This window comes from Martes martes (genome assembly GCF_963455335.1).
Source record: "Martes martes genome assembly, chromosome: 4".
Lineage (NCBI taxonomy): Eukaryota > Metazoa > Chordata > Mammalia > Carnivora > Mustelidae > Martes > Martes martes.
The window spans coordinates 114229085-114246248 of record NC_137891.1 but is presented as its reverse complement, the minus strand read 5'-3'; the positions used below and the strand labels follow the sequence as shown (position 1 = coordinate 114246248).

At 37.4% G+C, this 17164-nt stretch overlaps 1 protein-coding gene across 1 annotated transcript in view; it reads left to right on the top strand.

The window, feature by feature from the left end:
- The window catches only part of BTBD8 (BTB domain containing 8), a 99472-nt gene that overhangs the window by 66312 nt on the left and 15996 nt on the right, over positions 1-17164 (top strand). The window contains exons 6-8 of the mRNA XM_080802875.1: positions 8057-8137; positions 9366-9462; positions 16770-16858. Coding sequence (XP_080659001.1) covers positions 8057-8137; positions 9366-9462; positions 16770-16858 — 267 coding nt within the window. The remainder of the gene's footprint in view (positions 1-8056; positions 8138-9365; positions 9463-16769; positions 16859-17164) is intronic.

Here is a 17164-nt window from a genome sequence, read left to right as displayed (position 1 = left end):
CAACTCTATGGTCAACTAATCTTCGACAAAGCAGGAAAGAATATCCAATGGAAAAAAGACAGCCTCTTCAACAAATGGTGCTGGGAAAATTGGACAGCCACATGCAGAAAAATGAAATTGGACTATTTCCTTACACCACACACGAAAATAGACTCAAAATGGATGAAGGACCTCAGTGTGAGAAAGGAATCTATCAAAATCCTTGAGGAGAATGCAGGCAGCAACCTCTTTGACCTTAACCGCAGCAACTTCTTCCTAGGAACATCGCCAAAGGCAACAGAAGCAAGGGCAAAAATGAACTATTGGGATTTCATCAAGATCAAAAGCTTTTGCACAGCAAAGGAAACAGTTAACATAACCAAAAGACAACTGACAAAATGGGAGAAGATATTTGCAAACGACATATCAGATAAAGGGCTAGTATCCAAAATCTATGAAGAGCTTAGCAAACTCAACACCCAAAGAACAAATAACCCAGTCAAGAAATGGGCAGAGGCCATGAACAGACATTTCTGCAAAGAAGACATCCAGATGGCCAACAGACACATGAAAAAATGCTCCACATCACTGGGCATCAGGGAATACAAATCAAAACCACAATGAGATACCGTCTCACACCAGTCAGAATGGCTAAAATTAACAAGTCAAGAAATGACAGATGCTGGCGAGGATGTGGAGAGAGGGGAACCCTCCTACACTGCTGGTGGGAATGCAAGCTGGTGCAACCACTCTGGAAAACAGCATGGAGGTTCCTCAAAAAACTGAAAATAGAGCTACCCTATGACTCAGCAATTGCACTACTGGGTATATATCCTAAAGATACCAACGTGGTGCTCCAAAGGGGCACGTGCACCCGAATGTTTATAGTAGCAATGTCCACAATAGCCAAACTGTGGAAAGAGCCTAGATGTCCATCAGCAGATGAATGGATAAAGAAGACGTGGTATATATACACAATGGAATACTGTGCAGCCATCAAAAGACATGAAATCTTGCCATTTGCGATGACATGGATGGAACTAGAGGGTATCATGCTCAGCGAAATAAGTCAATTGTAGAAAGACAACTATCATATGATCTCTTTGATATGAGGAAGTTGAGATGCAAGGCGGGGGGGAGTTGGGGGGAGGTAGGAAAAGAAAAAATGAAAAGATGGGATTGGGAGGGAGACAAACCATAAAAGACTCAATCTCAAGAAACAGACTGAGGGTTGCTGGGGGGTGGGGGGACGGGAGAGGGTCGTGGATAAGTGGACATTGGGGAGGGTATGTGCTGTGATGAGTGCTGTGAAATGTGTAAACCTGGCGATTCACAGACCTGTACCCCTGGGGATAAAAATACATTATATGTTTATTAAAAAAAAAAAAGAAATAAAGAAATATAAACCAAAAAAAATAAAAATAAAAATAAAATATCCACTGAATATAGAAAGAAGAATAGTACTAGTAGAGGCCAGAGTCTACACTAGTATAATTTTGGAAACTTGTCCAGGGACTGTGTTTCAGATTTTTTAGACATTATTTTAAAGAACTGTCAATCCACTCTCATGAGAACTGAATTCAATAGAAATTTAAATAGATAACACTATTTTGACTCAAAAATGCAACTTTTGACATTAGTTAAAAAATCACATGATTCTGTGTAGTGAGATGAAAGTCAAAAGAAGAATATGATTATAGGATCTTAATTCTACAGCCAGGGAAAGTAATTTAGAGAAAGCACATGTCTAATTTTTTTCCTGGAAGAAATCTTAGTCCCTTATAGGTTTAGTGACAGCTTCTACTATCGATGCCTGTTATGTAACTCTTTCTTCCTTTCTCCAAATAGATTCTGTCCTCAGCAGTAATAATACCTTACAGTAATACCATGTATTTTCTGGGCTTCTTCCACATTTACTATGCCCTTTAATTTTTAGAATCAGTCTTTCAGAGAGCAGGTGTATTCATATATTGCAGATGAATAAAAACAAGATCAGTTAAGTTAAATATCTTCGTGGAGTCACCTGCTAAATAAGTGCCCATGCTGAATATAAATCACATGGTTTTTGATACTTAATTCAGTGTCCATTCCACCACAGTCACTGGAGAATTTAGAACTTTCCCACTGGCATGGGAACTCTTGAGTTAGTGCAGACTACTCTTCTACTCCACTGTTTAAATCAGTGATTTTCAAACCTTATCCTATAGGACCCTGAAGTTCTTGGCAGGTATGTTAGGGAACATGTAGCATGGGATTGGGATCTCAGGGGAAATGTGTATGTGAAGGGGCACTCCTTCAACCTTAGCTACTCCACTTTTATCTGTTTTATATTGTTTAAGATGACCTTGGAGTTAAGCTATAGGAATAAAAGCAGTCCCTAATCAGCCCTCATGAGTGATCAGATTAAACATTCAAAACCCACAGCCTTTTGAAGGTGAAGCCTATTTAAGAGGTCCGTAGACAAGAAAGAAATAGTACCATCAACTAGTGGTCTCCACTCCCTTACATGTAATTTTCCATCCTTGATAATGATGGATATGATGGATAAATATCTCCTCTTATAATCTGGCTTGACTACCACTGACCATCTTTAGTAGCTTGCTTAAGGGAAAGCCAAATATAAGTAGCCAAACTTGTTTCAGTTGAGCAGTTGGCTTTTGGTTTCGGCTCAAGTCATGATCTCAGTGGGTGTGAGACTGAGCCCCTCATCAGGCTTCATACTCAGCAGGGAGTCTGCTTGACGGATTCTTTCTCTTCCTCTCTTTCTGCCCCTCCCCCCACTCCTGCACACACACAGACACAGACACACACACACACACACACACACACACATAGTCTCTGTCTCTCCAAAATAAATAAATAAAGCTTGAAAAAAAATAAATAAAAAATCACAACTTTTAGGACTTTTTATATATTTTTTAAAAAGATTTTATTTATTTATTTGACAGAGAGAGATCACAAGTAGGCAGAGATAGAGAGGGAAGCAGGCTCCCTGCTGAGCAGAGAGATCCCGATGCAGGACTCGATCCCAGGACCCTGAGATCATGACCTGAGCCGAAAGCAGCAGCTTAACCCACTGAGCCACCCAGGCGCCCCAGGAATTTTTATATTATACCAAAGTAACCTACAAAACAGTTCTTACTTCACATTAGCTTATATTGTAAACTTGGGTAGATGTTTCCATGGATAATGTAGTATAGTAGAAAGATCATGGACTTTGGTGTCATTATAGATAGTCCAACATCAGTCTTAACTTATTACATGAGTTTAGGGACATTGCTTGCCTTACCTGAGTTTCCTAAGCTTATTGAAAGGATTAAACAAGATGGTACTTGGTATGTAGTATATAATGTTTACTAATATTTGTCTTTTCTTTTTCCCTAGATTAGATTATTCTCATTTTCTAGCGAGAAAGGGGTTCAAGTAAGGGCCGTTACCAATACCAGGACAGCAATGCCTGCTTTGCTTGATCAGCAGCCCTTTTTGGAACTGTGCCATTGTTGTATTGCAATGTATGCAGGATGTTTTTTGCGGTAGATTAGAATGCAATCCTGTCTTTCCTTACAGAAAAGAGTCATAGTGTTTTTAATGAATTGGTAACTCATAGACAATGCATATGATATTTTTCAAGAGGGACAGCCTTCAATACATTGAGGTAGGAATAGCAGAGTCCCTAATCCTAGTTCTACCTATGCTGTGGTTTTGGGAGGTAAAAGGAAGTCCTCCAGTTTTGGTGGAAGAGGGGGAAATTTTCCACATCCTGCACTGGAAATTGAACCACAGCCAATATAACTAACTCCATATATTTACATTTTATGTAAATAGAAGTCTTTCAGTGGTGGCTTGGGGCTTTGGAGCATAAATTTGGATTTTCTCAACTCCCTTGGAGATTCCTGGAATTGCACTGAATTTTCAGGATGATCTTTTGAAATATAAACTAGATATATTTCTCCTCTCACCAAAATTGTTCAGTGCCTCCTCATCACAGTTAAAATCAAACCCAAATTTTTAGCACAACTTGTAAGATCCTATATGATCTGGCCCCTCGATTTTTTTCCATACTGTCCCAACCAAAAGTTAACTATAGCCTGAATCTCCGGTTGCCCCCTTTTATGTTATCCTATTGTGTTATTTTCATGGCACTTTTCTCTATTAGAATTGTCTTCTTTATATCTTTGTTTATATATTTACTCTCCATGTCCTCCCTCTAAAATGTAAGCTGCTTATAGCCTCAAGGTCTAGAATAGAGCCTGTCATTCAATAAATATTGAATGTGAATGAACTAACTTATGAGTGAGTCCTTATATTACTTTAGTCCACACACAAAGAATCCTTAAACTTTAGGAAGCACACATGAAGCACAGAGATTTTAGTAGATGAGGTACATGTTTATTCTCTGGCCTTAGAGCTCTAATAGATTTTTCTCCTTGAGTCTATGCAATGTTTTTATATCCTAAAAGCTTTTATTCTGAGAGGGATAGCATTTTAAACAGTAAACATTTAAATAGTAATAGTACTTTCAGTCTTTCCGTTTAAACTGTGGGCTTTTGAAGTGTTTTGTTGTTTTTCTAGGCCAGTTGATTATGTCATTATAAATACTTTTAGTAAAAATGCAAATGACTTACAACAGTGTAATGAGAATGCAGTTTAGTAAAACATCTGTAAAGCTGCAGGAAAATGGTTTCTTGTCATTTTTATAACTATCATATATATTGATATATAAGCTCAAATGTCTAGATTTTGCAATTTATTTTAACAAAACTACTTTTGTTTTTATTTAGTCATTGTTATCTTTTACTTAAATAGGTCAAGTCTTGAAAGAAACTGTTATTTAAACATAAATGACCAGGGGCGCCTGGGTGGCTCAGTGGGTTAAAGCCTCTGCCCTCAGCTCAGGTCATGATCTCAGGGTCCTGGGATTGAGTCCCGCATCGGGCTCTCTGCTCAGCAGGGAGCCTGCTTCCCCCTCTCTCTCTGCCTGCCTCTCTGCCTACTTGTGATTTCTCTCTCTTTCTGTCAAATAAATAAATAAAATCTTAAAAAAAAAAAACCACATAAATGACCAGTTCTCACTAACAATAAGAATGGCCCTTGAAATTTTGAGGGAAAGTGCATGGAATAGTATACATTCTAGTAATTATGCTAGTGTTCTAAACTAACAGACTACAGTTAATGTGGCATAATTATTCTGAGATCAAATCTTCTCATATCCATAATATAAAAATGAGGATATGTAGAGATTTAACTTTTTTCCTAACTATTAAAGATGTGGAGTTTCTTAATCAGCAGAAACCAGTACTTAGCCATTGTAGAAGACAGTAAATTTATATAAAGTTAACTGAAAAATACTTGTATATTTTCAACTCAGTATTCCTCTGAAGGGTTAGGAAGATGCCATAAGTGCCTTAATAAGCCGTTCATTAAACATTCTTCAAACATTTACTGAGCATATGTTATATAAAGACAATAGAATCAGACACTTTTCTGAGTCCTACCCTGTGGGACTTTATTTCTTTTCTTCTTGCCTGCCTTCTTTCTTTCCTTTAGCAGATATTAGATACTATGTTTAAAAAACTGTAGGAATCTTATCAGTACTGTTCCCACTGATTCCACTGCAGAGCTCCTATATTGTGTGAGTAAGGAAAATTGTTCTCATTCTGGGGGGTATTGAATGAATGCTGACATTCAGCTGCTACTAGAAATGCAAGGATACATCTAAGACACAGCCTGCCCCAACAGAACTCAGTCTAGAAGGAGAAATAAATGTGTAAAAAAGAATATTACAAGTCAGTTTGTTAAATGTGATAATGGAAACATATAGTGTAGTGTACTGCTTTAGAGCCTACACTTTAGAGTCAGTCGGCCTGGACTTAAATTATAGTGTATCACTAACCATTTGGCTATGGGCAAGTTACTTAATTTCAGTTTTTCATTTGTAATAAATAATAATAATATATGTTGTTGAGTTATTATGATGATTAAATGAGCAAATGGCATTCAGAATACTTATTAGCTCGGTAACTGGCTCATAAGTGCTCAATGAATGTTAGTTATTACTGTTTACCATTCAGCGATTTTTTTTTTTTTGGCTTTGGGGACATTAAAGAAACATTCAGAGATAAAGAGCCACATGTCTAGTGTCTGAAAGATGAAATAAGTAGAGAGGGACAGCATTTTAAACAGTAAACAGTTGTACTAAGGCATAAATGTATAAGAAATTATAAGTAGTTCAGGTATAGGAGATGAGTAGTTCATTTATCTTGGAACAGTTGCTAGAGAGGGAGAACTAGAGGTCAGATGATAAAAGAACACTATATACCAAGCTAAGGAATTTGGACTTTTCTTCTATGGGCTGTGGAGAATTGTGGAAGGGTTTCACTCTAATACCAGTATGGGAAATGGGATATGAAAGGATTATTTCAGGTAGGAAACCCCCATGAGAGAGAACGTATAATCATAGTACAGATGACAGAAAATAAGAGGCTAACCCAGGGTAGTTAGAAGAGAAATAGAAGAGGCTGATTTGAAGAATTTTTGAAGGTATAAGTGATGGGATATAATGAGGGAGGGAATTAAGAAGAATCTCAGACTCTAGGTTTATAGTTTATAATCTAGATGGTATTAGAGTTGAGGTGGGCAAATAATATACTTTATTCCTGCTCAAAATAATATGAGAGAACTAGCAGATGAAGTAAGAAAACATTTCCCTTATTATTTTTTAAAGATTTTATTTATTTAATTTAGAGAAAATGTGTGTGCAACCAGGAGTGGGGCAGAGGGAGAGAGAGCGGGAAAGAATCTCAAGCAGACTTCCCACTGAGCAGAGTCCTATGAGGGCTCCATCTCATGACTCTGAGATCATGACCTAAGCCAAAATCAAGGGTCGATACTTAACTGAGCCACCCAGGTGCCCTAAATTTCCTTTATTACTGATAAAAACTGTTAAAGCGGTAAAATGTGTGTTAATGCAAGAACCAAAGTTTACTTGCTTACTATGTCCCTTCTGTGACAACCCACCTGAAAGTAAGTCTGACATTTGTAGTAGATGCACTTCTTCCCAATCACTTCTTCACACTTGTTCAGCAGAGAAGAAGGAAAAAGGAAATCCAGTTACCTCTCATCTTGAGTTCCTTCTGACCAATGACCAGTGATTGTTGCCCATGAACCAGATAATTCAGTCCCCTTGGCACAGAGGCAGAGGGTGAGACAAGATGCAAGAAGCCCTATAACAGTACTATGAACAAAATGGGAAGAGCAGAAAGGAGACTGAATCTGGGGTACTGGGGGAGGTGGGAAAGAGGAAGGAGGCCATGAATTCAGTCTGAGATCTAGTAGTCAGTAGGACATAAAAATTATCACTCCAGGCTACTTCTTAAATCATGTCTTTACTTTTCATCTGTGTAACAGGGATGTTGGTCAAACTAGAGCAGCTGGATAGGTATTACAAATTCAGAAATCTGTACAGCATAACAAGAATCTTTCTAGTGGATACAGTTGTTTATCTGGGGCTTTAAGAAGACCAGAGGCCATTTGGCAGTGATGCTGGGGAGAGGATTTCCTACTGAGCGAGAGATTGTATTGTGACTTCTCAGACCCCTTCTAACTAAAAGTTTGTTACAGGGGCACCTGGGTGGCTCAGTTGGTTAAGTCTCTGCCTTCGGCTCGGATCATGATCCCACAGTCTTGGGACTGAGACTCTTTCTGGGCTCCCTGCTCAGTAGGGAGCCTGCTCTCCCTCTGCTGTTCTCCCTGCTTGTGTTCTCTAGCTTTCTCTGTCAAATAAATAAATGAAAAATAAATAAAAGTTCATTACAGAATATGCTCAACAGGTACCAGTGATTTAATAACATACTAATAACATTGTGTAACATATAAAAATCTATGGCTGCATTTATACTTAATTTTAGATTAATGGAATAACTGCATGGATATTATTTGAAGAATATATTCTTCAGATAAAAGTGAGATTAAAACTTTATCTTGGCTAAAATTTTATGAGAAAATAGAATGTATCATTGATATCAGTTAAACTTTAATTAGTTCTGGATTTGAATTAAGTTTTTCTTTTATTTTTCAGTATAAACCATGTAGAAATGACCGTTATGATGCATTTTATATATGGAGGAACTTTGGACTTCCCAGACAAAGCTAATGTTGGGTCTGTATTACTTTTTAGTGATTTTAAATATAAAAGTATTAATACTTTGTGGTTTCTGCTTTGTTGAGCTATGTTGTAAAGTATCAGTGAAGTAAAAGCTTCACTTTTATTATTTTGCCATATCTTGTGTGTTGGGAATATCTAAAAACAGTAGATACCTTATTTAGAAGAAAAGATGATCTAGCAATTCACAGAAGACTAAGAAAAGTATTTCACTCTTATTTTGTTCAAAAATGCTTATATTTGTTTTGGAAAATAAAAATAGGTTTTTATAAAGTAAAATTGAATCTTTATCAAATTTTGAACATTTATCTTACTACCTTATTTTTAAATTTTAGGATTACTCTGTTAAGCAGCCAAAGAAAAGGAAAAAGAAAAACCTTAAAATTACTTTAAGAATATAGGTACCCTAAAAACCAACAATGGTTATGGTGCTCTTCAGTGAAATGCCATCTAAGTTGCTAAAACCATTCTGGAAAGTGAAATATACCTTGCTCTTCTAATTTTTTTGGTGTCCTCTTCTTTTATTGCTGTTCTAATATCAAACAAATGAAAGCTGCTCCTTTAATTTAAATTTTCATTGGTTCCTTTAATTACAAACTGAATAAATATGATTTTGGAGGGAAGGTGTCATGAGTCACAGGGATTAAGTACTGAAGTTTTCCCCCCTGGAAACCTATATGAAATTTTATCATGCTCTCAAGGCTTGTCGGTTTCCTAAATACCTAAAGTAAGTGTGGTGCTGGGAAATAAACTTGCCAAATGAAAGAAGCAGTGGAAACTATGAGTCATTGGATACTGTTTCTAATCTCAGGGTCATTGGTAGGGATTTTCATTATGATAAGCATCAATTAATTACCCTTCTCCCAAGTAAGTTTTTATTATACAAATTTGTTGCAAAGAGTTTTGTAACTTTTACAGCCTTTGAGGCAGCTTCCTGAACTTTGATATATGTCACTGAAAAAATGAGGGGATTTGATTGAAACATCTCCAAATTTACTTCTTGTTATTCTCCACTAACCAAGTCATGTGACAGTGCTTTCAACTTTTGATCTGTGTCCTTTTTATTACCCATAAAGGATATTTATTATATAGCAGAGGAAGTTAGAGTTAAAATAATTCAGATTATTATTTTTTCTAAACAGACTATATATTATCAGGACATTATTGTGTGTTATTTCTTGGTTTTTAAATTGGAGAATTAACAGTATATCTATTTTTATTTTAGTCAGATACTCAATATGGCTGATATGTATGGACTAGAAGGACTAAAAGAAGTAGCAATCTATATTTTAAGAAGAGATTACTGTAATTTCTTTCAGAAGGTAATTATTGAGTCTCAGAAATCTTTTACCCAATGCTTAAAGTCACCCATTATTACCTACTAGAATTTTAACTCTGGTAGTGAATAGTGCTTTCAGTATTAAAATATTAAGTCAGTTTAACTTATGGGAACTCTTGTTGAGAAACAGCTTGTATGGTATGTTTGCCAAAAACCAGAAATTAATTCAGATTATTTAGCTAAAATAAAATTCACATGGGTTTATCAAGATGACATAGGAGCATCCTTTATAATTTAAAGGTATAATATACACCTGGCACTCAGAGTTTGGAATTAAGAGAAGACAGTCAGGGACCAAAGTTACCTTCTCCATTTATCAAACACATTTATCACAAGTGTTTCATTGATTCTTTTCCCTGAAAGTACACTATTCCTTCCTCTGACTTCTCTTTATAGCATGTACTTGGGGTGGAATATATTTCTCTCAGTCTCCCCAGGTGGAATGTGAATACTAACTTTTAACTTTAGTTTATGCAAACATAAATTTATTGTCTAAAGAAGGATCTCATACTATGCATTTGTACAGATGCCATTTTGTACATTATTCTTAGATTCTCCATTGTTTTAATTTACTCTGTAACTGATAGGTTATTTTTTATTTTCTAATTTATGCTCTTCTACATTTTCTAAATTTTCTTTTTTTTTTTTTTAAGATTTTATTTATTTATTTGACAGAGATCACAAGTAGGCAGAAAGAGAGAGGAAGGGAAGCAGGCTCCCTGCTGAGCAGAGAGCCAGATGCGGGGCTCAATCCCAGGACCCTGGGACCATGACCTGAGCCAAAGGCAGAGGCTTTAACCCACTGAGCCACCCAGGGGCCCCCATTTTCTAAATTTTCTACAATGGTCATGGATTACTTTTTTTAAATATTTTACTTATTTGAGAGGGGAAGAGAGAGAGACTGAGCATGAGCAGTGGGGGAAGGACAGAGGGAGAGAGAGAAGTAAGCTCCCCACTGGGCAAGGAGCCTGATGTGGCCTTGGTCCTAGGACCCTGGGATCATGACCTGAGCTGAAGGCAGATCCTTAACCGACTGGAGCCACCCAGGTGCCCCCATGTATTACTTTTATAATCAACAGAAAAAAACAAATTTTTTTAAAAAGATTATTTATTTATTTATTTATTTGACAGCGATCATAAGTAGGCAGAGAGGCAGGCAGAGAGAGAGTGGGGAAGCAGGCTCCCTGCTGAGCAGAGTCCGATATGGGGCTCAATCCCAGGACCCTGAGATCATGACCTGAGCTGAAAGCAGAGGTTGAACCCACTGAGCCACCCAGGCGCCCCCAGAAAAACAAATCTCAAAAGAATTGTTTTACATTAACATTTCCTTCTTTTTTTTTTTAATTTTTAAGATTTTATTTATTTATATGAAAGAGAGAGACACAGTAAGAGAGGGAACACAAGCAAGAGGATAGGAGAAGGAGAAGTAGGGTTCCCGCAGAGCAGAGAGCCCGATGTGGGGCTCAATCCCAGGACCCTGGTTTCATGACCTGAGCTGAAAGGAGATGCTTAATGACTGAGCCACCCAGGTGCACCTCAACATTTCCTTCTTACTGGTTACTTGAGACCACAGCATGCATTGTATGAATTGTAATTAGGTAATTTTAATAATTTGAATGACATTTAAATTTAGATTTTTGTGTTAGGTAGGACTTTGCCTACCTCTGTATAAGTTGTAGCTGAGGAACCACCCCATGAATAGTTGCATATAGCACCACCTCCACTACCACCCACTCAGAGTTTACAGAGAAACAGTTATAAACTCCTCAACTACTTTTAATCAGTCATTCACTCCAGTTGTTAGAAGTAAGGGAACTACAAGAAGAATTGTGGTCCGTGGTGTCCTCAACTTTGTAGAAGGTGAAGGATTAAGGAGTTTGATGAAAGGTTTTCCTTCTCGTTCATCCGCTTCCCCCATTTTCCCAGACAAATTAAAGTTAGGAGGGAGATACAAACATATCCTGAATAAAGATTAAAGATAGAGGGTATCTGCAGTGAGGAGATAGGTATTACCTTCAGATGGACATATACCACATGTATAAAATCAACCCACTCTGGAGTTTCCATTTAAGAATAAAAGAAAATGGGGCACCTGGGTGGCTCAGTCAGTTAAGCATCTGCCTTCAGCTCAGGTCGTGATCCCTGGGTCCTAAGATCAAGCCCCACATCGGGCTCTCTGCTCAGTGGGGAGTCTGCTTCTCCCTCTCCCTCTGCCTCCTTCTATCTTTCTCTCTCTCTGTCAAATGAATAAATAAAATCTTTTAAAAAAAAGTTTAGAAAAAAAAAATAAAACGGTAAGAGATTTCTTGGAGAGTCTGGAATATGCCTGAGAAACCAGTGAGAGTATACTCAAATGTGGGGATTTCTAAAGGGAGAAGCCAGCACTAACTTGGTTATTAGGGATAATTCCTATTGTCATATATAGAAGAGAGTATGGGGCATCTGCTCTACACCCCAGTTAACATGGTAAGGAGGGAAGGAAGAGGACCTTAGTGAAGATTAGAGGATGCTGGTACAGGGTCAAATGATGCTGTGTCCCACCTAGGGAAGCACTGTGCATCATGAACCACTAGAAAAATCTTTATCCACTGAGAAGCTAGGGTGAAGTCTACTCCTAAAAGAGTCATCAGCAAAGTCCATCAACATCTTACTTAGAGCAAAATCAGTGACATCAACCTACTGCAGTGTTGTGTCTGGTTAGTTATATGGCCATCCGTAGCCCTCTTCCACAAGAGTTAGACCCATAAAATGGAGGAGCAGGAGAACAGACCATTCTCTCTATTCCCTATTCCAGATCTCCCCACCTGTGAATGTAGTAAGTGATAGGGGAGAGAAAAATGTAAGGTAAAATATAAGATAGGTGTTTAAACAGTACTGGGCTGAATTCTAGTACCAAAAATAACCAGAAAATACTAGAATTTGCCCATAATATCATTAAGGGATGGGGAAAAAAAGGGAATTTGACACAGCATAGTTGCCAGCACTACTTGGGAAAAAAGTTTTAGTATCTCTGAGCTGAGATTCCTCAATAAACCAATTACATATAATATTTTAAAAATAATCCCTTCTAAAAAAAATAAATAATCTCTTCTAGGGATATCCTTTGGACCATTCCCTCTAGTTTTTAAATGTTTATGAGTATGTATAGGTTATTAAAGGCTTTCCATTATTCTGTCTTCCAGGTCATTGATTTGTTCTTCTGCTTCCTCTAGTATTTATCCCATCTACTATATTTTTAGTTTCAGTTACTTAGTTCTTTATCTCCGATTTTTTGTTTTGTTTTTTCTCTTTGTCGAGGGTCTCAGTGAGGTCCTCCATTCTTTTTCAAGTCCAGCAAGTGTCTTTATGGCCATTACTTTAAATTCTCTTTCAAGCATATTACTTATCTCCATTTTGTTTAGCTCACTTGCTGTGATTTTGTTTTGTTCTTTCATTGGGGACATATTCCTTTGTGTCCTCATTTTGTCTAATTCTCTGAATATATTTTTATGTCTAAGTCAGCTTTATCTCCTGCCCTTGAAAATAGTAGGCTTATGAAAAAGAGGTCTAGTGTCTGACAGTGCAATGTCCCCTGTTCACTAGAACCTGGTGCTTCAGGGGTGTCTCCTATGTGTGTTGCACGTGCCCAGCTGATGTGGCTGAGCTGCTGTTGCCTTCAGTCCAGTTGTCTGAAGTGGCTCTCTTTGCCTGTTGTGGGCAGGGGGTAGTCCCTGTGTTTTTAGTGGGCCACTTTGGGGCTGCCTTGGGCTTGAGTTAAGTCAGACCACGTATATGTCAGAGATGCAGTAGCACCAAACTGCAGGGTACTTTCCCTGTTCCCTGAGAAGCTTTCGCTTTTGGGCAGGTCCTGCAATCAGACATGGTGTCTGTACCCAGTCCACTGCTGGAGCCACATTTGGACTGTTGTGTGTAGTTATTTTTCCTTCTCCCCAGGGCTGGAATCACTTTGGAGTACTGCCCCAGTCAGGGGCAAGTCTGCCCCTTGCAGACTGCCAGGCTTACTGGATCACTTTGGATGGGCTCCATTCAAGGGTATATTTAAAGGGATAGGACCACAGGAGAAATCAGGGGCAGGGGTGGTATAGTAACAAGTTTGTGCAGGTCTGCTGTAAGAGGAGACTTGGAGGAAAGCCTAGTTGAAGAGGGTGTGTCTGCAGGAGACCACCAGGAAAGAGTGAACTCTTAGCAAGTAACAGTAATTCACTTAGTTTTTAAAACACAGAAGGCATATTTGTTGAGATTAAAACAAGAAAGTGAAATTTTATTTATTTTTATTTTTTTAAAGATTTTATTTATTTATTTGACACAGAGATCACAAGTAGGCAGAGAGGCAGGCAGAGAGAGAGGAAGGGAAGCAGGCTCCCTGCTGAGCAGAGAGCTTGATGTGGGGCTCGATCCCAGAACCTTGAGATCATGACCTGAGCCAAAGGCAGAGGTTTTAACCCACTGAGCCACCCAGGCGCCCCAAGAAAGTGAAATTTTAAAAAAGATTATCAGTCTACTTTGTTGAAAACTTATTTCACTTTATTTTTCTTCTTTTAATATCATCTATATTGTGGTAACAGACATTTGAGACAGTAATTTTTGATTTTATCACTTGATCTTTAAACTTTTTGCTTTACATATTTACAATGTGTAAGTTTATGAATATACAAATATAATTTTTAACTTCTAGAACTCAATTATGTAGTTTCTTGGTGGTGACTTAAATATAGTAAGCCTATTATAACATACTCTGCAGTAATACAAATTTGGGTATGAAGTAATGGGTAATGGGCCCTGGAACTACTAACAAGCTTTAGTTATTTCATTAACTTCATAATTTTGCCTTTTACACAATTAAAACTTTGGGGCTTAATTTATAGAATTACAGTTAGCTTTACATTATATAATTTTTGCCACCTCTTTTTTTTTTTTTAAAGATTTATTTATTTACTTTACGAATAGCAAGAGAGAGCACACTCTGGTGTGCAAGTGGGGGGAGGCGCAGAGGGAGAGAATCTTCATCAGACTTCTCATGGAGTGCAGAGCCTCAGTTGGGGCTCCATCCCATGATCCATAAGATCATGACTTGTGTCGAAACCAAGAGTCAGACACTTAACTGACTGAGTCAACCAGGTGCCCCTTGCCTCCTCTTTAAAAACATATTTTAGGTAGTAATTTAAACATATGTCTTCTCAAATTCTGCAAGCAGATTTTGAAAATGACTAAAGGTCAATCATCCTATTACAAAATACTTGGGAATTAGCATTTTTATATAAGTAAAATTCTCAGAGAGCTAAAGTTAACCTCTTAAGCCAATGGTCAGTGAACTTTTTCTGTAAAAGGCCAGATAGCAAATATTGTAGGCTCTGTGGGCCATATGTTCCCTATCACAGCTACTCAGCTCTGCTGTTGTAGAGCAAAAACAACTATACACAATATATAAGTGAACAGCATAGCAATGTTCAAATAAAATTTTATTCACGAAAACAGTGGTGGGCTTGATTGGCCCACAAGTATAGTTTGCTAGTGTCTGCTTTAAGCAGCAAGTTACTTTTTTGTTGTTGTTGTTGTTAATTTATTTGAGAGAGAGGGAGAGAGCACAAGCAGTGGGGAGGGGCAGAGGCAGAGGGAGAAGCAGGCTCTCTGCGGAGCAGGGAGGCTGACACCGGGCTGGATTCCAGGACCCTGGGATAATGACCTGAGCTGAAGGCAGACACCTAATGGACTGAGCTACCTACACACCCCAAGTTACTTTGTATCTTAATATTTTTAATGGAAATTTTTCTTAAGTTATACATCAGTTAATGGACAGCACGTTATCAAAGGTTGGTTATTCCTAAATAAAATTAGATTGTTGGACTTTTTAACTCTTGTTTTACTTTTGCAGTTTTTTCAGACTGGGCGTTTTTATATTTGTACCAGTAATTTCTTCCCTGAGTTTGATACTATTATCTGAAGTCGTTCAGAAAACCAAAGTATTTAACTTGATAAAATTATCACTGTATAATCTATATACTGACAGCCATTTCTGATTTTAGAATAATCTAGGGTACCTCCAGTTATCTCAGAGGGACTAACCAAATTGTTAATATGCAAGACAAAATATTTACATTCAGTTTACTAAACACCAATATGATATTTTAGGAGAAGCGTATTAGAAACTCAAATTAATAGCAATTCATAGTTTTGAAAGTTGTAAATCACTGACCTTATTAGAAATGCTTAATGCGATTCTAAAGAAGCTTTTGCTGTTCTCTGAGAGCAGATCTTCAGAGGGACACATTTAGAGACGATATACATAAATTGATCAGTGATCTTTATTAAGTGTATTAGCCTCACATTACAACAAATGAATGTGTAAAAAGGGAAGTTGAACTCTATTCACCCTAATCAGCAATAGATGTCTTAGGAAATAATCCAAAGCCTGAAAATAAATGATACGGGCAATATGTAGCACAGAGGCTTAACACCAAGAGCAGTGACTTGTCACTATTTATATCTATATTTTATTTCTTTTAATTCCTTATTTCTGTATATGAGCTTTTAAAACTATGTTACATAATTATGATCTAATTCTCTAGTTTTGTCTGAGGTCAGTGTAGGACCTCCCACTGCACACGTACTAAAGTTATTTTTATACTTTAGGAAGCAGATTAGACCATATGGTTGCATTGCGATGTGATGTTCTAGAAATTATTACATCATTTTACTTTAAAAAATTAAGCTAAATGTAAGCAAAATAAGGCAGAGAAAGACAAATACCATATGATTTCACTCATGTGAAATTTAAGAAACAAAATAAATGAATACAGGGAAAGGGAAGGAAAAATAAGACAAAAACAGAGAGGGAGACAAACCATAAGAGACTCTTAACTCCAGGAAAGAAACTGAGGATTGCTGGAGGAGTGATTGGTGGGGGGATGGGGTAACTGGGTGGTAGGCATTAAGGAGGGCATGTGATTTGATAAGCAGTGGGTATTATATGCAACTGATGAATCACTAAATTCTACCTCTGAAACTAATAATACACTATATGTTAATTAAATTGAATTTAAGTAAAAGTTAAATGAAGCTAAATTAAATTAGAATTAAACTTGTGTGCATTCTGACAGCTGAGAGAGCTCAAATGCTATTCTATAAAACTAAAGGTTGTTAGTGATACTCAAATTTAATAGAACAGACTTTTGAATTACACATATTTATTCTGAAGTTTAGGTATATAAATCAGATCATCTTTATGAACCAAATGCTTTTAGCCTCTGTAAATTGAAAAAGAATACCTTTGGTGTTTTCTATCAATTTTAGCCTGTTCCCAGAAGGTTGGCGTCTGTATTAGAGTGCCTGATTATTGCTCATACAGTTGGAGTGGACAGTCTTTTTGCTGACTGCATGAAGTAAGTGATGTGAAGTAGTGTTGATACTATTTTTTTTAAAAAGATTTTATTTATTTATTTGACAGAGAGAGAGATATCACAAGTAGGCAGAGAGGCAGGCAGAGAGAGAGAGGAAGGGAAGCAGGCTCCCTGCTGAACAGAGAGCCCGATGCGGGGCTCAATCCCAGGACCCTGAGATCATGACCTGAGCGGAAGGCAGTGGCCCAACCCACTGAGCCACCCAGGTGCCCCTGTTGATACTATTAATGTAGGGATTTTGTTCTTCCATTCTTCTAATTTGCTGGGAAATTTTGGACTTGGCCTATT